Source organism: Marmota monax, unplaced genomic scaffold (genome assembly GCF_021218885.2).
Source record: "Marmota monax isolate L192 unplaced genomic scaffold, Marmota_monax_Labrador192_F-V1.1 WCK01_AAM20220418_F8-fsc00260, whole genome shotgun sequence".
NCBI lineage: Eukaryota > Metazoa > Chordata > Mammalia > Rodentia > Sciuridae > Marmota > Marmota monax.
This window is the reverse complement of record NW_026694062.1, coordinates 1,238,222-1,265,832: the sequence shown is the minus strand read 5'-3', so window position 1 is coordinate 1,265,832 and position 27,611 is coordinate 1,238,222. Positions and strand designations below refer to the sequence as shown.

The 27,611-nt window shown below is 43.0% G+C and overlaps 1 protein-coding gene across 3 annotated transcripts in view; it reads left to right on the top strand.

Annotated features, from left to right (window-relative positions):
• The window catches only part of Shroom2 (shroom family member 2), a 131,903-nt gene that overhangs the window by 40,460 nt on the left and 63,832 nt on the right, over window positions 1–27,611 (top strand). For 2 of the 3 annotated variants that reach the window (XM_046464243.2, XM_046464242.2), the window contains exon 2: window positions 20,819–20,970. In XM_046464243.2, the coding sequence (XP_046320199.1) occupies window positions 20,819–20,970 (152 nt within the window). Of the gene's footprint in view, window positions 1–6,576; window positions 6,725–20,818; window positions 20,971–27,611 lie in introns of those variants that run through there. The other variant, XM_046464244.2, reaches the window with a different exon arrangement.

Genomic DNA, 27,611 nt, shown 5'->3' with positions numbered 1-27,611 from the left:
CCCATGAAAAGGTTTATGGAATGGTCTGAAAAAAACTCCAAGCTCTCTCCCGGCAACACATTCAGCCAAGGCTTTATTGAAACATTTAATGAACTAGATTTTTTTTTTCTATGCTGCTTGTTTATGAAAGATCCCCTAGGGTTGGGTGTGTAGCTCACCCAGTAGAGCATTTGTATAGCATTCTAGGTTCTATCCTCAGTATTGCATGTATGCATAAGTAAATATTTTTTACACACACACCCATACACATGGATCCAAGGATCCACCACTCTTCTTTGTGCTTTGGGAGGACAGTTGGTACCAAATGTACTGTCATTTGATTCTAGAACCACCTGCAGGAGTTTTTCAGCTGGGATCTGTTAGGCTTCTTCTTGATTTTTTTGTAGCATCTGAGACTTTATTCTTTTTTGCTTGTTTTTGTTTTTTTGTGGTGTCGGGGATTGAACCATAGCCTCATGCTTGCTAAACAAGCACTGTAACACTGAGCTATACCCCCAGCCGTTTTAACTTTATTATTATTATTATTATTATTATTATTATTATTATTATTATTATTTTGAAACCAGGGGTGTTCTACCACTGAAGCGCCAGCCTTATTTATTTATTTGATACTGAGGATTGAACCTAGGGGTGCTTAACCACTGAGCCACATCTTTTGAGACAGGGCCTTGCTAAGTTGCTGAGGCTAGCCTTGAACTAGCGATCCTCCTTCTTAGCTTCCTGAGTCACAGTGATTACAGGTGTGTGCCACCCTACCTGGCCTAAAGTTTCTCTTTTATTTTCACCACCTTGAAGGCCTGCCCTCAACTGGGTCTGCTAAAGGCTTTCTCCTGTTAGGCCCATCCTTTTCCTTGGTCACAATTTTAAAGACTATTGAGTTTAACCAACAGTAAAATTGATTATAGTCACAAAATTTTAAAGCCCCAAAAGATCTTGAAAATAGCCAAGATTGAGCTGATCATTTTATGGATAAGGAAACTGAGAACTGCAAGGTTACTGGTTGGCCTCTAATGTGTTTTTGTCTCCATGGGGAAAGCTGGAGATTTACTCTGATCCTTCAGTCAGTGGGACCCAGCCTGTGTATGTTTTCAGTGATAGATGATAGAGACCTACTATGTGCCTCATGCTGCTGGCATGCAATTTAAAACAAACCAGAAATGTTATTGTCTAAAGCTTGGAGAATGTACTTCTCAGTGGGATTTTAGGTTGGTTTTTTTTTTTAAGAGGAAAGCCTATTTTTATGTTTCTTGGGTGTAATAAACCTAGCACCACCAGCTCACAGGGAACCTATGGTTCCTGCTATAGGTAGGAGGCAGAAGCATCGCACAGAGGGGCCAAGCACACCAGTCCCCCTGCTAGGATCCAGGAGTGGGACAGTGGGAGGGGTGAGATGAGCCTCCTTGGGGTCCAGCTGTGGATTCTTAGGAAAGCTGGAGCATGGGACAGCCTTGTCCCATTCTGGAGAATTTCACTGGCCACAGCAGCAGTTCTTCATATGCATCTTCATAGCCTTTTTCTTTAGCAAAAAGGGAGGGTGTTTTAGTTACCCAGGGCTTTCATAACAAAGATGTACAGTAAAACTTCTGGAAGTCAGGCATCTAAAGTCAAGGTATTAGCAGGGCCAGTCACCTTTTGGAGGTTCTAGGGGAGGATCTTTCCTTGCCTCTTTTAGCTTCTTGTAGCTCCGGGCATTCCTTGCTCTGTGGATGCCATCATTCCAGCCTCTGCCTCCGGCTTCACATACTTCTCTGTCAGGTCTGAATTTCCATCTTCTTAAATGTAGACCAGCCATTGGATTAGGGCCACCCTACTCCAGGATGACCTCATCTCAATTACGTCTGTAATGATCCTGTTTCCTAATAAGGCCACATGCACAGGTTCTAGGGTTAGGGTTTCAACATCTTTTTTTGGTTATACAATTTAGCTCATAATAAAGGGTATTATATTTTTCTTGAGATAAAATCTGCATCAGAAAAGTGTTCACGTTATAAGCATAGACCTTGATGGATTTGCACATAGTGAACCACCCTTGTAATCTTCACCCAGATGAAGGAGTAGAAGAGATGGTCTCAATAAAGACCATCTCATACCCCACTCCTTTTAAGGAAATCCTGTTGGAAGGCATTTTCCCAGGGGCTCTTTAGTCTTCTTTATGCCTTTTAGGGTTAAATCTGACTCATCCTTGACACTTCAGGCAATATATACTACTATATAATAACCAATAATGTGAGATGTCTGTTATGAAGCATATCGTCCTAAAACAAATTTCGTCTTCAGTAGGAATTAATTAGATTTAAGTCAGAGGTCCTGCCAAAGGTTCCTTGAATGAATCAATCTCAGACGTGGCCAGTTAGATCCTAAGGGCAGAAATGGTGCCCTCATCCGTCGTTACCACCGTAGGAGAACATTGGGCTCTCAGTCAGGCCTTCTCTCATGCTTCCATTCTGAGTGCCTTTTCTATAAGATGGTTGGTTTGTGTGGGTGACTGTAGCCAGTGAGTGCTAGCACTGTGTCATACAGTCTGAGAGAGCTGAACTTCCTTGACACCAACATGCTGAGGGCACCCAGATAGGGGTTGGAAGTCCCCCTCCCTTTATTCTGTGCTTGCTCCCATTTCAAACCCATACCATTCTTCCTGTACTGTTCTTGTGAAAATCACACATGGTAACTGTCACAGCAAGTCACTTTATCTTTGTGATCCTTGGTTTGCTTTCCTGTAGAGTGGAGAAGGAAATACTTGCCTGACCTCTTCATCTCTTAGTTGTTTTAAGAGCCGGGATCAAAGCTGGCAGGCAGGATGTTTAGAACCGTCGCTGTAGTGGATTCTGAGAAACCAAGCAGGGAATGAGTGAGAAATTCACTATGAGCAATGCAGGGTGACTGTATTGAAATTGGGACCGTACTGTGGAAAGTTAGTTACATCGTTATTGAATTGATGAGCAACAGAATACAGGGAACCATGGGAGTCATACCACAGTATTGCAAAGTTCTCTTCAATGACCCCCTCCCCTATACTGGAGATTGAACTCAGGGGTGCTTTACCATTGAGCTTTTTGATATTTTATTTTGAGATGGGGTTTGTTAAGTTGCTGAGGCTGACCTCCAACTTGAGATCTTCCTTCCTCCTTCCTTAGACTCCTGAATCACTGGGACAGGTGTGTGCCACTGTGCCCTGCTAATGATTTTGACTCTGGGTCTTATGTTCCATGTCAGAACCAAAAACCACATTAAAGAATTCAGTGGAGATACTGAAATGTTCCAGGGCTTTTTTTCCTTCTAATTTTTTATATGGGGCCTTGCTATATTGTTCAGACTAAGCCTTAAACTCTTGGGCTTCAGTGATCCTCCTGCCTCAGTCTCCTGCGTAGCTGGGACCACAGGTATGTTGCCATCACACTCAGCTCAGAAATTCTGTTCTAGTCTGTGGTGAAAAGTATCTATTGTTTCCCTTTTTCTGAACACAGTGATAAATATCCGTATAGTGATCCTAACAGATAAATGTATTTATTATTTTTCATCAAAGTTTGTCCTTGAAAGAACTGAATGAGGACAGTTCAGGAGATTGGAATGGGACGAGGTTGTTGCTAAAGACAGCTTTGGTGCGTCCTGGAGGTGGAGCTCCTGGGTATATGCTTAGTATGCATAAAACCCTGGGTTTGATCTGCGACACACTACACACACACACACACACACACACACACACACACACAGGCTTTAGGAGGAATGATAACTCCATCCTTGATTTGTGCAAGTGTGGGTTTACCCACTGTTTTGTTTGCTACCTGGGATTGAACCCAGGGGCATGTAACTGCTAAGCCACATCACATTCCCACCCCCTTTTTTTTGTTTATTTTGAGATAGGGTCTTGCTCAGTTGCTTAGGGCCTTGCCAAGTTCCTGAGGCAGGCCTCAAACTTGCAATTCTCCTGACTCAGCCTTTTGGTTGCTAGGATTATAGGAATGTGCCACCACATCCAACTTCACCCATATTTTAGGCCAACTGATGAATAATTTAGTATTTAAATTGGGATGAGGGGACTGGGGTTGTGGCTCAGCGATAGAGTGCTCATCTAGCATGTGCAAGGCCCTGAGTTCGATCCTCAGTACCACATAAAAATAAATAAATAAAATAAAGGTCTTGTGTCCAATTACTTCTATAAATAAATATTTTTTAAAAAATAAATTGGAATGAAGTAGAAGTGACTCCTAAGCAAGTCCTGCCCTCCTGGTGGGAGGTGTCAGCCTCCTCCTACCCACTGAGCACATAAAAACCTTGTTCAGCTGCTCCACTTTAGCTGAGGCAGAAGTGCTACTGTGTCAGAAGAATTAGAAATTTTAATTCAAGCCATTTTTTAAAGAGTTAAGTATTATTTTTTTAATTCCAAAACCGTGAATGGGAGAAATAAATATATCTCTGAGGAATTAAGGTTTTTCACATCAGAATTGGTTGCTGATTAAACCAACAAAGGGTTTCTGGTTTTTGTTCAGTCTTGTCCTGTTTAGACTGCTGTAATCTTAAGGACTTTGCTATTTTTAATTGGAGGATTTCAAGTTAGATAATAACTTGGCTATTTTTGTTTGATTCTAGCATTGAATTGGCCTGAATACTAGTACTGATGAGATGATGAATGTTCATTCATATACTGAAAAATCTGCCTCCAGGTAGTCCCACTGCATGTAAAACTTGGCTCTCCATATCCCTTGGTTCTGCACCAATAGATTCAACTAGCCTCAGATAACAAAATATCCAGAAACAAATTGTCTGTATTGAACATGTACACTTTTTTCTTGTCATTACTTCCTAAGCAATACAGTCTAACAATTATGTACACGGCGTTTACACTGAGTTAAATGATATAAATGATCTAGAGATGGTTTAAGGTCTACAGGAGGGTGTGTATAGCTTGCCTGCAAATAGTAAGCCATTTTATTTAAGGGACTTGGGCATCCTCTTACTTGGTCCCCCATGTATAGGAACAACAGTTTTTCTTTGCCAGCAAAGAATGTAGGGATTGGATAAATACAAATGTCATACTCCATTGTAACTGGTAGATTTTTAGGGCAGATACAGTATATCTTGCTCTTTTTCTCTTTTTATGGTGCTTGAGATTGAATCCAGGACCTCACCCACACTAAGCACACACTCTATCACTGAGCTGCGCCCTCAGCCCAGTATGTCATACTCTTAAGAACACAGAAGCCACAATATATCATTGTGTTTTTTTAGCTTATTTTTTAGATGCAATAATACATTTTAACCCCTTAGTGGTTCTTTTTAACTACAAAAGCAAGCAAAGTTTTGCTGTCTAGGACTGTTCTGTTTATTGTTGAGTTTTAAAAAGTATAAACATTAGAAGAAAAATAATTTACATTGATAAAAAATTATGAACCATTCTAAAATATCAGTGTTTTCTGAAAAGAGTTATCAGTTGTCCTAACCAATGTCTCCAGCCTTCCCGAGAGGACACTGGGACTCCTGGATCAGCAAGTTTACTCATGCACCCGCGGCTCCTGGGGCTGCTGTGGTGAGCCAGTGGCTTTGCCCCATGGCCCTTGAGGTTTCCTTCTTTGGTTACAGGTAGCTGCTGCATCCCCAAGCATCCTGTCTTTGTTTAAGCCCAGAGAAAAGGGAAAGGGTGGTCCCAGATGTCCACTCCCTTTGAGTGGAAACAAAGGTTCTCTGCTGCAGCCCCCAGCTGACTTCTGCTTTCCTCTCTTCCTTCTTCTGTGGGCCACCTCACTGCAGGTGGTGGGGGGTTAAGGGGTTAAAGGGAGGATGAGGTTCCTGCAGGCTCTGTTTCTATAGTAGAGAGCCAGGCCAGCAGCCACCATAGATTGACATTAGTGATGAGGGAGGGAGGGGGCATCACTTCCAAAAGATGCATGAAGGAATCCCAGAGAACTTGGGAACTGATTGAAGCTCTGAAAGAGAGGTCAACTTTGGAGAGTCAGGAAGGTTAGTAAAGTCCAGGACAGAGAAGATAGCACAGGAATGTGGAGAAGACTGCTTTGGTGACCCTAACATAAAGGGGGCTGCTGTTCACATCTGAGAGTAGGATGTGAACTACCCAAACCAGAGGATGCCAGTGGTTGGTTACACATATGTGACCATCAGACATGAGTATTGGTGGCAGGGGATGGGGTGGTAGGCTGGCGGTCAAGTGGGATAGGGGAGTGTTTTGTTTTGTTCTCTTTTCTGCTGTTGAACCCAGAGCCTTGTGCACACCAGGTAAGCGCTCTACCCCTGAGCTATAACCCCAGCTCGGGTTTTACCTATTTTAAAAAGTGAAGATTGCTAAAATTTGAGGAAAGAGGGAGTTTACTCCTCCAGCATCCAGATTTTTAGTTGCTTTAAACAAATGGAAAAGCCTGTCTACCCTGGACAGTTAAGCCCCATGGTACTAGGTGGTAGCTACACCCTGTGATGGCAGGACTCTGCCACTGCCCACGGGCCCACTGCTTGGTCTGTGTGTTTTGTATGCCCGGCCCCTGCACTCATGTCAGCCCCTTACTTACTAACCCCAGGAGCATTTGCCTGTGCCACCCAGAACTCCTTGTTTTTCTTCCATTTCCTTAGGCTCTGCTGACTAGGCTTTACAACAGGAATCGCTGAAGAATTTTTCAAAAGGAAAGCTAGCCCTTGTGATGAGTGAGGTCATCCATATTTTACCCACGAAAAAGATGAAGGCTTGTAGGGGATGTCTCCGAGTTCACTCCAAGGAAAGGTGAGGGATTCTCGCTCTGTTCCCCCTTGTTCATGCCTCCTAGGCAGCATTGGCTTGTCTCAAGGCCAGAATTGCCTTTGAATAGTGGTAGGATGTGAATGTCCATGAAAAATAAACAGCCCTCTGTGCAGAGGAGCAGGGAGACCATGTTCTCGCACCCAGCGGCCCCGCTTCCTGTTTCTTGATTGCATATCTCTTTCACATTGTGTTTTAACTTTGAAAACTGTACGTTTAAGTAATTCCAGCCATCTCTATTTAAGCAGACACTTAAATGACCAGATTCATACATCAAAAGAGAAAGGGGCAGGGAGCAGGGCAGATCTGTGTTCCTAGATTGGCGGGAAGCCTGCTTGAGGGTCTTGATGCCACTGAAACCTACTTGAAAGGGCCGCGATTGTGTTTTCTCTTTCCCCCCATGGTTGTGAGATGAAGGCTGGGCTTTAGACGGGAACTCTGCTTATCTTTGCCGGTTCATTTCCTCTCTCTTCGTTCTTTCCTGAACTGTCGCCTATTACATTGCACTGGACAAGTATATAGCACAGGAGGAACAAAGATAGGATTTGGGCTTTGTCCTTACAGAGATGGCAGTCTTATGGTGGCAAGAAGCATAAGCCCGGTAGGAGCAGTGGCTGGTGGTGGTCCACAGAGGAGGGAGCCCTGTCCCATAATGGAAGCTCAAGGGCCCACCTGGGGTTCTAAGGACTGAATGGGGGCAAGCCAGGAAGAGCATGTGCATGTCAGTGATGGGGATGGATGGTGTGGTCAGAGGAGATCTGGTAAACAAAGCTTTGCAGTCAAGAAAGACCACTTTCTCTTGGGAGGAAGGACAGAGGCTCATTGTTGCAGTGTGTGATGTTTAGGCAGGGTTGATGGTGTCCAGAACAAGGCCTGTTTTGCATGGGAATGACAAACACTGTGGTTTGCCATTGGTTAAACACTGTGGCCCCCACCTGGCCTGGACCAAACTGATCTTTTGCAGAGGATTTGTGTGATGCAGTGGCCGCCCGCTTCCTCCATGGTAAAAGGTGCTTTTAGAAGCAACTTGGTTTTGTTTTTCCTGTTCCACATGAGCCTTTCTGACCATCTCTAATATGCCCTCCTTCTTCTAAAGGAGTGGTTCCCCACTGGGGTGATCCTGTGCTCTAAGAGATATCTGGAGGAGGCATTTGTGGTTGTTACTTCTGGGCAGGGTGGGGGGTGTCGTGCACTCAATACTAGCTTCTAGTGGAGATAGGCAGGGATACTGCTAAACATCCAAAAGAGCACAGGACAACCCCACCCCTGGCAATCAGTCATTGGCCTTAAAGTCCATAGGGCCAAGGTGGAAAAGCTTGATCTAAAGTATCCCACTGTTTGTTTATTCAAATGCTGTTGGTCATTGTAGCCAGTGTTGAGCTATTATAGATGGTACTGATACAAATGTTCTTCTGTGGGTCTTATGGTTAATCTGATTTGGCCTTAAATGGGTCCCAAAGGCTCATGTGTTGAAGCTTTGGTATCCCGCCTGTGGTGCTATTGGGAGATGTGGGACCTTTAAGAGGTGGAGCCCAATGGGAGGGAGTTAAGTCAGTATAGGTGTTCCCCAGAAGGAGATATTGGGACCCTGGCCCCTTCCTGACTCTTTCTTTGCTTTCTGGCTGCCATAAGTTAAAAAGATTTCCTCTGCTAGGTGCCTCTACTGTGAGGTACTGCCATACCACAGGCCCCAAAGCAATAGGGCCAAAGGACTGAAAGCTCTGAAATTCTGAGCCAAAATAAAACTTTTCTTCCTTTAAATTGATTATCTCAGGGATTTTGTTACAGCGACTAGAAGCTGAGTAACACATACCCATTGGCTTAGTTCAATTTGTTGTGTCAGTTTATGCATCTACCACGTATGCAAGATTTGTAGAAATAGAAAATAGTCCAAATATCCCTGGGCAGATGGATAGATAAAGAAAATGCAGCCATTACATATAGTGGAATGTTATTCGCCTCAAAAAGGAAAGCAGTCTTGTCACATGCTGTAACATGAGTTATGCTGAAATGACCCAGTCAGTCCCAAAAGACAGATGCCGTATGATCCCACTTATATGAGCAATCTAGAATAGCCAACTTTACAGAAATGGTAAGTAGAGAGGTGGGTGCCAGAGGCTGGGGTGATGGAGAATGGGGAAATCAATGGATATGGTTTCAGTTTTGTGAGGTAAAAATGTTCTAGAGATCTCTTATACCACAATGCAACTGTAGTTAATGCTACCAAATTTATATGATTTTTTTTTTTTTTTTAAGCACAATTGAAATACAAAGAGATAATAGATGTGCTTTCCCTTTTGGGCATCTTGTACCTAGTTACATTTCTGGAGTTTGGACATGTTACCTACAGCACTTTTCCCATGTTGCCGGCTGCATGGTCTGGCTAAGCCCACAGGATAGGCCACCTCTTTCCAGAGGTCAGTCAGGAAGTAGAGGCACTTTGAATATTTTGGGGCAAAGAGATTCTAAAAGGAATAAAGTGATTGTGATTGTGGGAGAAGGACCACAGGGCAGTGTTGGAGGGTCCCACACTGTTTACTTACTAACTGGTGTATTTGAGTAGCTGCCCATCAGTTTGGGGAAGGGACACTGTAGGGAGCCTAAGGAAAGCCCAGTCTTCCGTGCATCTGAGCCGGCATCTCCTGGTGGGCCTGTGGTCATGGTTGGTTTGTCATAGGACCCCGAACTGGGAAGAAGAAGGGGATGTAGAACAGTGGGGTATGACAACATGCTGATGCCTGCCTGGGCACCTCTTGCCCTGTGTGACTGTGACGTGACTTCTGGCATATATTGTCTGCTGTGTCACTTTTGCCTTCCATTCTTGGGCACCTTCCTCTTTTGACCAATTTAATGAAGAACTCTACAGGGACAGAGATTCTGGAAAACATAGTTCCCATTTTTAGCAGGATGGCTGGACACTATACCTAACAAATAAATACTTGACCTATGCAGATGGTGTACTTTCAGAGGGCCAGCTGGGGAGATGTGCACACACTTTTAAAATTCATTGTTAGATTGTAAATACATGGCATTTAAATCTTTTTTTTTTTTTTTTTTGGTACCAAGATTTGAACCCAGGGGTACCCAACCACTGAGCTACATCCCCAGCACCTCCCCCCCTTTTTTGAGACAGTGTCTCACTAAGTTGCTCTGGGCATTACTAAGTTGTTGAGGCTGGCTTTGAACTTTTGATCCTCCTACCTCAGCTTTGAGTCACTGGGATTACAGGCATGTGTCACTGTGCTCGGCTTCATTTTGTATTTTAAAAATGTATTTATATCTCGAAAATTTAACTGCCCTTTAAATCATGTCTTTTCTTTTTTCTTCTTTAAATGGGGAAAATGTGACCTGGTTTCTACCTAATCCACTTAGGCTACACTTCCACAAAATGTTCCATTTATAAATTGCTACTTTCTGTGCTCTCTCTTTCCTAAAATGCTGTAGTAGGTTAAAAAAAAAAAAAAAAGAGAGAGAGAGAGAAAATAAAACATTACATTATGTTTAAAGTAAATAGAAAGAATATCTAGGATAACTAAGCTTTGGAGTTTTGTTTTGTTTTTATTTGTCTTCAGTCTTACATAAAAGAGTTTAGGAACCACTCTACCTAGATATCTGGGAGATTGTAAATGGAGAGCTCTCCCTTTCTAGTAAACTATTTTCCTAGCAAGAACCTGATAATGTGTCACTGAATCTGAGAGAGAAATATCTTCCACAAGTGTCCAGACTCAGTTTGGACATAAATAAATTATAACAATAATAAATAAATAATTTGTAAATAAATACACTTGTACAATGCTTTGGAATTTGCAACATGTTACTTTCATCTCCCTGATTATCCTAGGATATAAGACAACTAACTCTTATCATCACTTTTGGGTGACCAAACCAGTACTAAAGAAAATTAAGTAACTTTCCCCAAGTCATGTAGAGGCAAGTCTTAAGTGTCAGATCACTCCATCTTTTTGAAGCCTTCTAGGATACACAGTCCCCACCCCACCCTGTGATCTATTTCTTCTTCTTTGTCACCAGGGTGCTCTGTGCATGTCTGGTATTGCACTTGTCTCATGGAATCTGTATCAGTCCAGTTCCAGTTAAGAGACAAACCACACAGTAATTGAAACAAGGAGTGTTTAATATAAATCAAGACAAGATGAATTGGCCAAATCTCACCATGCTCACTTGCTAATTGTCTGTCTACTAGAACAAGCTTGAGCAATTGCCAGAGTGGGAGGGACGTGTGGCTCACAAAGCAAAAAGTATTTATTTATTCTGTGGCCCTTGTTGACAGTTTACTTGCCCCCAGTGTGAAGAATTGTTATCCGGATGCAATGGTGTGTGCCTTAGTCCCATCTATTGGGGAGGCTGAGGCAGGAGGGTCACTTGAGCTCAGGAGTTCAGGGACAGCCTGGGCAATGTAATAAGAGGCCATCACTAAATAAGATAGTCAAGAACAGTGACAGGTTATTACTTATTATTTACTCATTATTAACTAGTAACAAGCACAGGTAAAGAGAGCTCTTAATTCCCCACCCTTGATATTTATCTCTTCCTAAATGTACATACCCTTTTTTCCAGGCCCTGGGTTTCATCTGTGTACTCTAACCTTTTAACATGCAATGATTTCTATAAACTTGTGCTCCTGGTGTGTATGGGGTCATCAAGCATTTTCAAGGGCCAGCTTCCACCAGTAGATAAAAATTTACACTGCATCTTCAGTTCACGAGAATTCATTTGTTCTCTATTTTCATTTATACTGTTTACTTTAGTCTCTGATGTGATTTTATTTTGCATTTCTCTAATTTGTAAAGATATTAAGCTTTTTATTATTGAAGACGTATCTCCTATTATAATGTGACTTGAGTCTCTCACCTTTTCTTTGGCATCCATGTCTTTTTCTTGTTTACAGTATTTTGTTATATATGAGGCAGTTAGTTTCTCCCAAGCTGTCACTTCACTTTGTACTCTTTAACTTTATCATCTGGAGAATATAAGTTTTATTTTATTATATTCCAGTTTATGAATTAAAAAATATTGTTGGTATAACTTTGGAAGGGGCCGGGGAAGGACTCTTAAACAGTACGGGCATATAATAAAGGAGCAGGCACTGACTACCTCCAGGACCGAGGCAGAGCACCTGAGGAAGGGAGCAATCTGGAACTGTGACCCTGGATCCTTCCAAAGCCCATTTTCACATCTCATTGGCATGTGTGGACTGTGGTCCTCTGGAGAAATTCACTGAGGGTTCTAGGCCAGCTGGTGAGCCGGCAGGAAGCAGGCTGGGCCCACTGGAAAGCCACCTGAGGAGTTGTTATTAAAATTCCCTGGGGTGCCAGTGGAACTTGGTAGGAAGCCACCTAGCACCACAAGGCCCGTGGACTGCCATGTCCCTCTGAGGCAGGCAGAGAACACTTCGGAAATGGAAGTGGGAAGCCCCTTCTTCCTTTTATGTCCCTCTACTGCCCCCTGCTGACAACACTAACCCGGTGCCAGTCACAGGCTCAGGAGAAATGTTTCCAAGTCCCAACCCAGTATCACAGCGTGGGCAAGGAAGGCCACTGGGACCTGAATGTGGGCTTTGGAGGGGCCGGGTAGTGTGGGCTGTGGATCTCTCCCTTCCTTAGGCGTTCCCCTTCAGGCCTGGAGGTAGCAGCTGCACCTTCAGCTGTGAGTCCTGGATTTGGAGCTGAGGCAGTGCTCAGCTCATAAAGGAGTTGGGGTAGATTCTGCTTAAGTAGATGCACCTCAGGATTGTGGCTTCCTCTATCACACAGTGGTGTTCAGGGAAGGCTTCCTCAGTGATGCTGTCTGTGAGCTGTCTCTTTGGGGGATCTTGGCTTTGCACTGTGGAGTCTGGTGCAGACTTGATATGGGCTTTGCTGAGTCCTGAGACCCTCAAACCAAAGCCACCTGGAGAGGAGGCTCACGGCTCTGGGCTTCATTCTGCTCCCTGTGGAGACTGTGAGTCCTTGGCACTGAATGCATGCTCCTCTTTGGTTTCCTGTCCAGTTGGGCTGGGTGATGAGACTGCCCTCCTGGCCAGGGCAGGTTCCACCCCTACCGAGTTCTCACCATCAGTCCTTGAGCAGTCAGTTCCATTTTGCTTACTCATTGCAGTCTCTACAGCCTCCATCTCTTCTGCGTGTCTTGTGAGGCCCCATGGCCTCCTCCCTTGCTGTTGTTGGTAGCCACATGCCCTCCTTGCACCTGAGCTGGCCTTCAAGCCATGGCTTCCCTGTGGTCATCTCCCTCGCCTCTCTGCATTTATCAACCAGCCTGGCTCTGTCTCCTTGTCCAGACCACACTTGCCTTTCTGTGTCTTGCAGGGGTGTGTGTGTGTGTGTGTGTGCGCGCGCGCGCGCGTGCATACACGTTGCGCCAGGGATTGAACTCACAAGCTGAGCACATGCTTTACCACTGAGCTACATTCCCAGCCCCTAGACCTTGATGTTCTTAAACTCTGGACCAAATACCCATCGGATTATCTAGTTCCAAAACATCTGAGGCGGAGTTTTGGTTTATTTTCCTCTCTTTTTTGTGTATTATCATTTTTCTTGCTTTTTTGATGTTGTTTGGTCACTTGTAAAGAATGGAATTATTTTTTCCTTTCATAATTAAGATTTTGGGGGCTGGGGTTGTAGCTCAGTGGTAGAGCGCTTGCCTAGCATGTATGAGGCACTAGGTTCAATTCTCAGCACCACATAGCACTTTATGTTTTATTTATTTATATCAACAACTAAAATTAAATTAAGTTAAAAGAATTTCTAAAAATAAGTAATAATTAAGATTTTGTTGGTTGGGCTGAGGGTGTAGCTCAGTGGTAGTGTACAGGCCATGGGTTTCACCCTGCAGCACTGAAAAGCAAAAACAAAAACAGTGACTGGAAATAGTTTATGGGTTGTTTTGAAGATCAATACACAAGACATTCCAGTTTGTACACAGTTCTTAATGTTCTCTTCAAAAATCTAAAGTGCCATATGTAGTTGTGATTCTTTCTAAACAGGAATAAATTTCCAACTTAAAATCTGAAGCCAAGTTTGCCTAAAGAGGATATCAGGAAGCAGTCTCTTCAGATGTTGATAAACTGTTAGGTCATAAGTTACTTCACAATGTGTTATCATTAATACTACAAACTCAAATTTTCTTTTTTCCTTTCCTTTTCTTCCCTTCCCTCCCTTCTTCCTTCTTCCTCTCCCTTTCTCTCTCTTTCCTACCTCTTCTTTCTTCCCTTTCCTTCCCTTCTTTTCAGTAGGAATTGAACCCAGGGCCTCATGCATGTTAAGCACCTGCTTTACCACCAAGCTACACCCCCAACCCCAAACTAAAAAGTTCTATCCTTTGAAGCATATTAACAAAATGATCAGGAAAATGGGCTGCCCTTTAGGGTACACGTATTTCTGACCAGGAGAGGTAGGGTGAAGGGGCAGATTCTTTAGGAAACAATTATATTAAAACAACAGCAGCAACAACATAGGATTAGAAACCACTTAAATTGTTCGAGATGTTTTAAATTACATTGCCAGGGACTTTGTACTACAGGGAATAAAAACTGCACCTCCTTATCTGGGATCATTTAACCTGACAACCAGGACAAAGCCTTGCCAAATTCACTCTCTCTCTGTTTTCTAGTTGTACCAAAAAATAGAAGCCAGATGACTTTAACCTCTTTAAAAAAAAAAAAAAAAAAGGAGAGAGAGAAAAAGAAAGCATTTGTACTTTTTTAAAAGAGGGGCGGGGGTGAGGCAGGATTCTCTCCTTTAAAATGTTTCTAAGTCGGGTGCAGTGGCAGACACCTGTAGTCCCAGCATCTCAGGAGGATGTTGAGTTTTAGCAAGGTCTGGGCAATTTTGCAATACCCTGTCTCAAAATAAAAAGTTGGTGGGAAAGTAGCTCAGGAAAAAAATAAAAAGTTTCTAGAGCCACTAAAGACTCACATTTACAAAACAGTTGGTAAATATGTTCCTCTGGCTCCAGGAAGGGAGATGGGGAATGCTGATGAATCAGGCTATTGATGTTAATCCCTTTACTTCTTTCCTGCTTCATCATGGCTGCACTGTCATTGATGGTGCTTTCTCCTTTTTTATAGATAGAGCCTGAGTTGGCCCTTTGCGCCCCTTTCCATGTTGTCTGCACCTTCCTGTGTGAAGATGCATCCTTTCCTCTTGCCGTTTTGGCTTCATTTCCATGTGTGTCATCAGTTTGGCAGCCTCACTGGCCTCCTCTGGGCTCTCCTTTCTCTGCCCCTCAGGTGGAGTGAGTGGACATCCCTCTTGGGCATCTTGACGTGCTACGTGCCTGCACACCAGAATCTTTGTGAATCAGCGCTGCCTGGCTTCTGCCTCCTCTGCTGACCCAGCTGCTGGACCTGCAGTAGGAAGCCAGGAATTGCTATTCTTAGTCTTGACACACTGGGCAGGGGTTTTTATTTTTCCGTGGGCTTTCTGTTATCAGAGCACAAGTGGATGAGGACTCGTCAGGTTATTTCGTCATCTGCTGCCTTTCCTGGATGAGTCAGGTTTCCTTTCTAAAGGAACCAGTCTCAAGAAGAATGAGTAAGAGAATTAAATTAAGCATAGTAAGGAGGTGACTTCAGTGATTGTCCTGTCTAACAAAAGACCTGGTCATAGTGTGAGATTCTTCTCTGGAAACTGGAACCATTCTCACAAGCGTCAAAACTGATAAATTGCAGGTGTGATTCATGGGCTTTGAAGTATGTTAGTCTTAGAAAACAAAGTTGTTCATGCATCTTTAATTTTGATCTCTGGTCACTGTGATCTTGCAAATCCCTCAGGCTCAAAGTCTCCCAACTCTATGGATGAGGTTGCTAGGTCTTCCTTCACCTCCTCACAAGCCTTGCTTACCTTAGAGAAGTCCTTTCTCTTCCCCGCCTTGGTTCAGAGCCTTGTTTCCATCCTTCAGGAGTACCAAAGACGTATGCATTGGTACCCATGAGGCTTATCTTATTTTTTTTTTACTGTTGCCAAAGAAATTCATTCTGAGTGTAACTACAAGATTAATTGTCTAGAAATGGAGGCTTTCATGAGAAGTTTGCTCTCTCATTGTTTGCCTCCTGTCATTGGCTCCCACTGCCTGCACAGTAGTTTCCAGATTCTGACTCAAGGTCCAGTTCTCAGTCTTCTCACTTTCTGCCCTTATCTCCACACACCCCTGCGCACACAGAATTACAGTTACACTGCAGTCTGTCTGGTGGCTCATCCCTCAGGCACACCTCAGCTGTCTGCCTTGCTCCTTTCTCAGGTCAAGACCTCTTTGGAATGTCCTCCCCAGTCTACCTCAGCAAGTTCGTCCTTTCCAGTGGCTGTTCGCCGTGCTTTCTGTTCACAAAGCCTTTTCACATCCATCCCAAGGCAGAGGTGGACCTGGCTTCTTACGTTCCCAGTGTGCTGGACATGGTTCCTTCCAGTGCATGGAATCAAGGTTCCCTATAGGAATCCAGATTCTGTGGCCTGTGTGGGTCTTCTTCCTTGATTGCCTGCATCACATGTTCCATGAAGTATGAAAATGTTTGTTCTGGAAAGGACTTTCATAAACTATTTTCTTTCTGCTGTTCCCAGGGAAAAGATTTTCAGAAGAGCAGTGAGGCCTTCTGTATGTTTCAGGACATTTAACTCTTAATTGGGGCCATAGAAGTGAGCTTTGCATACAGAATACCAATTAATAACTAAGAAAACAGTATTCAGCTCTATCTATGAACTTGGTGCTTTGTGTCCGTGCATGCCCACAGTGAGTACATGGACCGGTATGGGTGTGGGTTAATTTTTCTCCTCGATTTGCAGAGGGACTTTTTGGAATTAGAACAAGTAAAACTAAGGATTTTTCTTAGCGACTCAAGAAGGGGAGTGCTCCATGATTGACTCTTAACATTCTACAGACATTAGACAGACACAGCCTAGAATAAAATAAGCATCATTTTGTAATTCTGTAATGCATGTTGTATTTACCATGGGAAAGCTGACAGTTATAGTATTCTCCTATGAAAAACAGTACCAACTTAGGTTTGTTCTTCATCAAGTTCAAGCCTAATTAACTCAACAGAACTTTAGAGTTAGATGTGTCTAGAGCATAAAGTTTTGCAAACTTTTTCATTTCTGAGTACTTTCTCCATGAGTACAATAAATATCCTAGAGATACTTGGCAAGGAAGCCATTGATGGTGATGGGTGTTGGGATACTACTCCCAAATCCAAACACTTTTGTTGGGAAATGTAGGTGGAGTGTGGTTTGAAAAGGCAGGTGGCTATTTTGGAAAGTGATCTTCATTACTAGTGGAGGAACTATAGGGAGCTTTGCAGATGAGAAATAGCAAGATATTTTATCCTCTCTAGTGTAGGTGAACAGAGTCCTTAGTTGGCAGTACTCTGCAACCTCTCACAGGACTTGTTATAACAAGTGTTTGTGAGAATGAGACTGAGAACCCCAGCTGTAAAGGTTGAGTCAGACACAGGTAATGTGCCTGCTTCAAAACAATCCCAAGACCCTGAAAGTCTCTAGCCATCATGGTTTTGCCTAAAGATTTTCTTGTAATACCCAGATTCATATCAGGGAGAAGGACCCACTTGTTTGGCACATATTATTCTTACACTGGGAAATAGTTTTCTTGTTTTTAAATATTGAGGAATGCATTTTTTTCGTGGTAAAAGACACATCAAATCCTAGCCCCCCCCCCCCCCCCGCCCCCCGCCTTTTTTTGGTAGCAGGGTTTGAACTCAGGGGCACTCAGCCATTGACCACATCTCCAGCCCTATTTTGTATTTTATTTAGAGACAGGATCTCACTGAGTTGCTTAGTGCCTTACTGTTGCTGAGGCTGGCTTTGAACATGATCCTCCTGCCTCAGCCTCCTGAGCTGCTGGGATTACAGGCATGCACCACCATGCCTGTTGCTGTTTTTAAGTATATAATTCAGTGGCATTAATTGCAGCTGTATACCCATCACCAGTGTCTGTTTTGAGAACTTTCCATCCTCCTAAACTGAAACTTGTTGTCCATTAAACACGGACTCCCCATTCCCTCCTCTTCCCTGTCCTTAGCAACCATCCTTCTACTTTCTGTCTGTGTTTGACTCCTAGGTACCTCATGTAGTGGGATGTACAGTATTTGTCTTTTTGTGATTGGCTTATTTCATTTAGAATAATGCCCTTAAGGTTCATCCATGTTATACCATGTAACAAATTGTCCTTTTTTTAAAAAGCTGAATAATACTCCATTGTGTACACATACCAGATTTTACTTATCCATTCATTTGTTGATTGACATTCGGGTTGTTTCCATCTGGAATGTGTAATTGCTTAAAGGCAAAATCAACACGAGGTTGTTTCTCAGCCCACCCATCATGGTCTTGGACATCTACTGGATAAATGGGCTCTTTATCAGGATTCTGCAGGCTGACTTTAGTCAGTGACCCTGAGTGACCCAGCTTGAGTGTTGGGGGTCCTCCCTGGAGCCAGCCTCACTCTCCCTTCATCTGCTTCATGTACTTTGGATTAGGGTGAGTTTCCATGACTCATTTATTCACATGTATCTTCTGGGATTTGGGGTACTCTGTCTTCCACTAATGTTGGGGGCCCAGGATTGTTTCTGGGTATTCAACCATCCTCCATGGTCTGTTTTCTGACTGGACATTTTCTCTTAGTACCCCTCAACCCCAACCCCAAGCTTTAAGTGCTTTTTATCATTGGTCACCCAAGTGTAGGCCATCTTTCCCTGGCCCCATCCCCAGCCAGCCAGCTGCCCACTAGCCCTTCTACCTGGATGGCCATTGTATCTCTTGCATGGGACCTGTCAAAACCAGGTGCCCAGTGCATCTTGACTGAGATGGCTGAGAGTGCACTTTTGGGCAGGTGGATATACTTACAATCTACCTGCTATGACACTGGGATAAAATTATCTTGATTTTTGAAGCCAGTTGTGAGTGGAACTAATTGCTTCATATTTTTGTTAGTTCTTTCAATTTTGTATATGTATGGCACTGCAGCAAATAATTGCCTTTTGGGGTGTGGGGATGGGTACCTGGGATTGAACTCAGGGCACTCAGCCACTGAGCCCCATCCCCAGCCCTATTCTGTATTTTATTTAGTGACAATATCTCACTGCGTTGCTTGCGCCTCGCTTTTGTCGAGGCTGGCTTTGAACTCATGATCCTCCTGCCTCTGCTTCCTGAGCCACTGGGATTACAGGCATGTGCCAATGTGCCCGGCCAATAATTGCTTTTTAGCCTCAGAATTTAGTTGTCCTGGGATGTAGAATTTCAGGAAAATCTGTAGAGTCATGGCCCAGGCATCCATTGTAGGCTGTTTCATGAGCACTTTGGGCTGAGTTTTGGAGAGGTTATCCTCAGGTTAACTGAGGCCTCCAATCATGGAGCCCTGAACTTTCAAACTACACCAATGATCTGGAAGCATCTCCCGCACCTCTACTGGGTTTCTTCACAGTTTGTAAAGCTTTGAGAGATAAAACAGGAGTTGTCAGACCTTGTTAGAACTATTCAACTAGTAAGTATTTTTGCCTTTTTGGTTCATAGGACTCAGTGCTGCCCAGTAGCAGTGTGTCAATAAATAGGTGTGGCTCTGTTCAGATAAAACTTTAATTGTGAACAACAGCAGCAGCAGGAGGAAGGCAGCTGGTTGGATTGGGCTCACTAGCCACAGTTTGCCAATCACTTGTACAGAAAATAGGCTTATCAACTGAGGTGAATTGCTCAGGTAGACTGGGGAGAATTGCTACCGAGTTGTATTATTATAGTGTAAGAAAAACTGGTTAAGATCAGTCTTTCTCAGGATGAAAATGATCATCAAATGGATAACATTCAAGCCTGTTTCTTTTTTTGTGTGCTTATGTGTGTTTGTGTGCACAGTGCTGGGGATCAAACCCAGCGTATGGTGCACATGGTGCAAGTGCTCTACCATTGACCCATACCCCCAAATCCACATTTCAAGCTTTTGAAGAGCCATTGAAGACATATTCAGAGCACTCTGTTTAGTGCAGAGTAGTAAATATCTTAGTATAAACAGCTTAGTATAATAATCTGACTAAGACCTTTATAAAAAACAGATGGTCATTGCTAGCAAAGGTGGACAACTTGGAACCTTCATGCACTGCCAGTGGGAGGTGTTGCAGTTGCTTTAGAAACTAGTCTGGTAGTTCCTCAAAATGTCAGACATAGTTACTGTAGGACTCAGCGTTTCTACTGCAGGGTCCATACATGATAGAAATGAAAAAGTGTCCACACAAAAATGTGTACACCAGTGTTCATGGCAGCATCGTTCCTAATAGCCCAAAGTAGAAACAACTTGTTTATTACCTGATGAATGGATAAACAAAATGTAGCTTATTCATACCATGGAATTTAATTCAGCCATAAACAGAAATGAAGTATTAATACATGCAATAATATGGATCAACCTTGAAGGCATTATGCCAAGTGAAAGAAGCCAAACAGTAAAGGCCACATACTTCACGATTCCATTTATGTCTATTTTCCAACTTGGACACATCTGTAGTAGACACAGAAAGTCCCTTTATAGTGATTGCCAGGGCCTGGGAGGGTTGGAAAGTGGTTGCTAATGAGCTTGAGTTTTCTTATGGGCTTCGGGAAATGTTCAGAAATTGGTAGTGGTGATGGTTGTGCAGTTCTGTGAATAATAAAAATCGTCCAAAATTTTTGTTTGGGTAAAGGAAATCTAGAAAATTAATCCATAATTTTGGAGTCCGTATTTTCATTATGGTTGTTTCTGAACTTTTCCATTTCCTTCATTGATCAGCCTTCCACTTCTGTGGGGAGGCAGACCAGGTAATGGTTGGGTGAAAGAAACAGTGTGTTCATGCATCACTGGTCTGCTCGGTGGGGACTTGGTCAGCCTCAGGGGTCCTGGTCACTCCAGACTTCCTGGCCCCAAATGGGTCCTTCTCTTGTGGTAATCCTGAAGCCAGTCTGGAGGACCCATGAGCTGCATGTACCCCAGGGCATGTAGTATTTCTAGCTGCCTTCCGCGTTCTTCGCTTTTTCTCAGGAATCACTTGCTCCTTTGTGAGGCTTATGGGATATGTTTCTTTCTCTGTTACAGATTGAAGAAGGAAGTAAAGCGGCAGCTGTGGACAAGTTGCTGGCTGGAGACGAGATTGTGGGCATCAATGACATTGGTCTCTCAGGGTTTAGACAGGAAGCTATTTGTCTGGTGAAAGGATCCCATAAGACCCTTAAGTTGGTGGTCAAAAGGTAAGATCCGTGCCTCCTTGTGTTTACCAAGATAAGCAGAAGTGTCTGTCCCTTCTATCCCTTCTACATGGTGTAATATTTGCATATAGGTTTCCCATGTCCTCCTTCCTGTATGCTTTAAGTCGTGTCTAGATGATTTATAATACCTAACATAATGTAAATGTTCTGTCAGTAGTTATTATATTGTATTGTTTAGGGAATGATGGGGGAAAGTCTATAGATCTTTAGTACAGATGCAATTTTTTGTGTATGCAAACACTTTCTTTTTTTAAAAAAAATCCATTAGAAGTTAGGGATGCAGAAACTTGGAGGTGAAGGGCTGTGACTGTATTCCTTGGCAAAGGATGAACCCAACACCAATTTTTTTTTTAAATTAAGTCTATTGAGTTCTTGTATCTTTTCTTGGATAATGTGTAGATTATTTTCTTTGCACATAGAAAGCTATGCTTGTGCTCCCAGTGAGACGATATGTCGTTGCCTGCTGTTTACACAAGGTGGCAGGCTGCTGATTTTAGTTTTTATGTTGGGAAGAGAGGGTGCTGCCCAGCAGCCAGAGGCCTAGTACTGTTTTGAGGTCTGGGGGAGCAAGATGCTTATTCTTACCAACTAAATTGTTGGTAGGAGCGTGGATGATTCTCAGCACTCAGGGATATGATGCTTTTATACACAGGGACGAACATGATACTCCTGGGCACCACCCAAGAGCTTCTTAGAAATCGTTCTCTACATTTTGTATTTGGCTGATTCAAAGCAAGTGTCTCCATGTCCTTTTTGACAGAATTAATACATTCTTCCAAAGCTGGCAGTAAATTTTTTTTTAATATTTAATTTTTAGTTTTAGGTGGACATAATATCTTTATTTTACTTTTATATGGTGCTGAGAATCGAACCCAGTGCCTCACGCATGCTAGGCAACCACTTGAGCCACATCCCCAATCCCTGAAAGTAAATTTTAATGAGTAAATTGAGTCAAGCATTTATTTCAACATTTTAGCACAGACTTGAAAACATACTCTGAAGAGTGTGTCTGTGTGTGTGTGTATGTGTGTGTGTGTGTGTGTATGTGTGCTTTGTTTGCCTCAAACAGCATCTAAGGTGGAGGTTCAGAAATGAGGAAGGGAATATGTTCCTTCATTTATCCTCCTCCTCTTTAAGAGGTGCGTGCTCTTCCTGAAGACCTTTTCAACAAATCCTTGTAATTCATAATGGCAGTTTCTGAGCCTCTGGGCGGGGAGAGTGGACTATGAGAGGCGCTGTCATTCCTTGGGGGCCACCTCATTAATGCTTGGAAAGCAATCTGTTGATTCACTTAGACTCACAAGGGATGATGATGGGAAGAGAAGCTTATTTTTGCAGAGGTCAGATGTATTTAGAACCATCTCTGTGGATCATCCCCCATCCCCCAGACAGATGGCAGTTTTCCTCTTCTTCTGCCAGAGCCTTTAAAACATAGAAACTCATTCTTTGTTTTCCTCTGACTCTCTTTGGTGGGGAAGACATCAGCTTAGTCAACACAGTGGCCAAGTTTTTTGTCACCAGGGTCTCTCTGTGCATCTGAATTCTTAGCTGGGGAATTTTGGAGTCAGAAGATAAATACATTGCGAACTTTGATAGACATTCCAGAGACCTCAGATCACTTGTTTTTCTGCATCATATCTTGTACAGAGTCTTCTGTTTGTTTTTTTTCTCTATGATGTGATAGGTGAAAAATTGTTTTTATCACGTATGTTTGAATTTCTGTCACTATGAGTGAAACTGGGCATCATTTCATGTGTTTAGAAGTACAATATATATAATTCTTTTTTCAACTAGAGGTACTATAATGTGAAACCTTTTCAAAGGAAAGCATTAGTGCCACCTGAGAGGGAAAGAGGAGGCCACAGGGCACCTGCTGGCTGATTTAGCTGGGTAGGTATTTAAAAGACTCTCAGGAAAGGGACCTAAACTTTTGCCCTGAAGGACTGATGGGAGTCACTATGTAAAACCCCCACTTTGCATTTCACAACTCAGTTTCCTTTAAACAAGGGGAGTACAGATTGTGAAGTTTACATAGGATTTAATACTTTAACATGTAGAACAATATGTAAAAACAAAAGTTTATTCAAACAAATTTATTTTCAAACACACTTTAAATAACATACTCAGATGTTTTAAAATTTATCAAAATAATTTGTATAGGGGCTGGGATTGTGGTTCAGCGGTAGAGCGCTCGCCTAGCATGTGCGAGGCCCTGGGTTTGATCCTCAGCACGACATAAAATAAAGATATTATGTCCAACTACAACTAAAAAATAAATATTAAAAAAATAATAATTTGTGTTACCTTTTAATATAGATGTAGGGTTTTTTTTTTTGGGGGGGGGGGTTGTTTTTGGTACCAAGGATTGAACTCAGGGGCACTCAACCCACTGAGCCACAACCCCATCTCTATTTTGTATTTTATTTCAAGACAGGGTCTTACTCAGTTGCTTTGCACCTTGCTGTTGCTGAGGCTGGCTTTGAACTTGGGATCCTCCTGAGTTGCTGGGATTATAGGCGTTCACCGCCACATCCAGCTGATGTAGGGTTTTTTTCGTTTGTTTGTTTGTTTTCCCCCAGTTGGGCAGAAAACAAGTTTGACATGGTGTTTTGTTCAGAGATGTGAAGGAAGGACTGGGGATGTGGCTTTCTGGTAGAGTACTTGCCTAGCCTGTCCAAGACACTGGGTTCCATCTCCAGCACCACACAAGTAATATTTGGTGTTTGGGATTCAGCTCAGTGGCAGAGTACTTGCCTAGCACATCCAAGGCCCTGGGTTTGGTCCTCAGCCCTGAGGGAGGAAAAGTAGGGAGATGTGAAGGAAAATTTTCTAAGCCATTAAATTAGTTAATATTAGGATTTGTTGCTGTCACCTTTGCACATGGCGAATGACTACTCTTAAAGATGTACATAATGAGGACTTGTAAAACTGTTATTGCAAAAGCACCAGTAAGTACTTTTAATTTTGGGGGGTGGAGGGATAACTGGAGATTGAAACCAGAAGCACTTGACCACTGAGCTACATTCCCAGCCCTTTTTATTTTTTATTTGAGACTGGGGCTCACTAAGTCACTGAGGCTGGCTTTGAATTGGGGATACTCCTGCCTTAGCCTCCTAAACTGCTGGGATTACATGCATGTGCCACTATACCTGGCATAAAATTGTTCTTAAAGCTGGGGACATATTTTCTTTATCTGAGTTTTAATCTCCCTACCGTCTTCTTTCTTCATCCCCAAATAACCACTAATCTATCTTCTATCTCTATAGATCAGTTAGCATTGATTAGCGTTTTATGTAGAGCTCCAAGACTGACTGTGCTAAGGCGGGGTGTAGCTCAGTGGTAGGCTATGTTCAGAGGCCCTGCATTCAATCACCAGTACTAAGGGTGGGGGTGAGTATCTAGTTAACACATAACTATTATATATTGCCCTACTTGAAAGCATGACCAAGTGGTAGATTAGGTGGCCCAGTCCTTATGTCAATGTACCTGCCCAACTGAGGTGCCTAAGAACTGATACCTCTGTTTAAAGCACATGCGGCCATGGTTTTTGTTTGTTTGTTTTCGTTGTTTGTTTTTGGTGGCACTGGAGATTGAACCCAGAGGCCCTCTACCACTGAGCTACCTACCGCCCCAGTCCTTTTTGTTGGGTTAGGGGGAGACAGAGTCTTACTAAATTGCTGAGGCTGGCTTTGAATTTTCTCCTGCCACAGCCGCCCAAATTGCTGGAATTACAGGTGTGTGCTACCACACCTGGCTGACCGGCTGTCATAAACATTTGAATAGTAGTTTAGCCACAAACTCCCTTCCCCTTAGCGACAGCGGCTGGTTGTCTTGTTTTGTATGCTTATTTCATTTTTGGAGACCAAGCTGCTGGGAAAAGATGAGGTGGACCATTTTTACCGGAGTGGTGGGATCTTGTTTCATGCAGCATAGGGAAGATCAGCATCAAGAAGCCATGCTTGAGGCGTGGGTTGTGGCTTGGTGGTAAAGAGCTTGCCTAGTATGTGTGAGGCACTGGGTTTGATCCTCAGCACAGCATAAAAATAAATAAAATGAAGGTTTTTTGGTGTCCATTTACAACTAAAAATTTTTTGAATAGTTTAAAAAATAAAAAAAGTTATGCCTGAGAAGACATGGAGATATCCCTCCACCTCCCAATAAAGATTTGTTCCTTTACAAACAACAAAAGTGGTTTGTTCCTTTGTCTTTGCCTTTTTTTTTGGTACCAGGGATTGAACCCATGGGTGCATGACCACTGATACACATCCCCAGCCCTATTTTGCATTCTAATTAGAGACAAGGTCTCGCTGAGTTGCTTAGGGCCTCACTAAGTTGCTAAGACTGGCTTTGAACTCGAGATCCTCCTCCTCAGCCTCCTGAGCCACTAGTATTACAGGAGTGTGCCACTGCCCCCTGCCCTGTCCTGTCCTAGATAGTTGAAGGGGAGTGCTTTCTCTCTCCCAGGCAGGGTTAGCAGGAAGCAAAGTGCTTACATCAGTCATTCCCTCTAAGATCTTGCACGTGTGTTCTTTGCCATGTCCAGGTGTGTCCACGGCCCATGAAATGGGGGTGGGTAGATGGGTGACTGTCTTGGAAGTGATCAGTTGTGGGGTTTGGAGGAGAGCTGAGAGTCAAGCATCTCTGCCTTTCTCTTCTCCCTCCTGGGTGGTTTGTTCCTTTGTCTTTGCCGTGGTCAAGGAAATGTACCTTTTGAGGAAAGTTCAGGGATGTTGTGTGTTTGTGCAGTTGTCATCTGCACTGTTTCTGTAGGTGCCTAGGCCCATCCCTGGAGATCCTGATGGTTAGGTGTGGAGTGGACCTGAGCTCTGGGATCTTGGAAGGCCACAGGTTGTTTGGCTGGGTGCCTCTGGTGGTTGTGTTGCTCACTGGCTTAAGTAAATGTGCTTGGAGAGAAGGCCAAGGACAGAAACTGGGAGGCACTTTGGCGTTTTCCTGATTGTCTTCACCCAATAGATAAACCCATTGCTGTGGGAAGGATGTCACCTGGCTCTATTGGGCTTGTCCTGCTTCCTTAGTGCCAGAGGTCATGTCATTGCTGTTGCTGTTTGATGCCCTCAAATGGTCACTAACAGTTTGGGGGACACATCACCCATTTTTCTAAAACCAGAGGCAAATTATTATAATTTCATTTCCTAAAAGGTACCTATATTTTCAAATGCCTTAGGGATATTTCTATTAAATATCACATCATAACTTATTTTCTAAAGCTCAAAATTACTCTTGATTTTTTTCTAAATTTACATTATAATATATATTATAATAATATTTTTCTAAATTTACATTATAATATACCTGCCGCCCCATCCTTAATCTCACTCTGTTTTTTCTGGACCCCATCCTGAGTTGCAAGCAGTTTCCTTGGGGTGGAATTGACCACAGGGTTGATTTGTGCCATTCTCTACCTCTTTGCTGGTGCCCTTAAACCTTCTGTGGACCTAATTACATCCACTAAGCTTGCATTCAGGAGCCGATTAACACCAAAGGAGATGGTAAGGCTTTTTGCAGGAGGCTGTAAGGGTTCCTGAGATGCTGTCCAGTGGTCACATATTTGAAGAAACAAGACTTCAGATAGAATAACAACATTCTTGCTTGTTCAGAGCACGTTTCTTTCCATATGCATCCCGTCTCCGATATTACAAATTCGCTTTGACTTCTGCTTCAAACTGCCACTGTGCAGTGCTCCCCTCTGTCCCTGGCTCCATGGAGCTGTCCTGGAGCAGGTGGCCCTGTGGCCCCAACATTGATCACACAGATGTTCCCGTGAGCCACAGTGTAAGGAGTAAGGGGCTGGCTGAGACATCAGCAGGTTGCATCTCTCCCCTTCTTTCCAGAGAGCTCTTCATGGGGAAAAATGTGGTGTGTGTGTGTGTGTGTGTGTGTGTGTGTGTGTTCAGACTGTTTATTTGGAGGGTATGCTCCTATTGGGGGATGCTGGGGGGTGAAACCCTGCTTTGGAGGGTGCGCTGACATTGTTTACTTGTGGGTGTGGGTAGGTCTCAATTCTGTGAGTCTCTGGAGGCTTATGTGTTTATTTTCTATTTAACACAAATGAGACACTGAGATTTACATCGGATGAGCATCCTGACTTGTTTGGGCTATCATCCAGTATTGTTTTGATTAAGTAAAATCAAAGAGAAAAAAGTAAATCACATAGATCAGAATTGTTTTATTTGGGACTTACTTCTCTTTGGGGTTAGACTTAGTATGTGGCTTACGTAATTTAATCAGATGGCTTTGTTGATTATGGGAGATGTTTCATATTATAAATCAAGTAGAGAATGGTAAGTTATTGTTTTTCAATTCTTTCTTCATTCATTGTGATAAACGAACAGGGCCTTTAATGAGACCTGTCTGTATCTGTTCATACTGATAACCAGGGCACGCAAATGATGTTTATAAAGTTGAGTTTGGAAATATCGGTGGCATCTAATGTGTTAACACACACACATAGCATTTTATTTATTTTTGTTTATTTGAGATTTCTAGAGGAATGTGAATATTGCATAACTGGGTTCACAGAGAACAGATTAAGTTCATTTGGAGTTTTAAGGAATTGAGAAATTAATCACAGCGTTAATAATGATGTCAATTTTTCTTTCTTT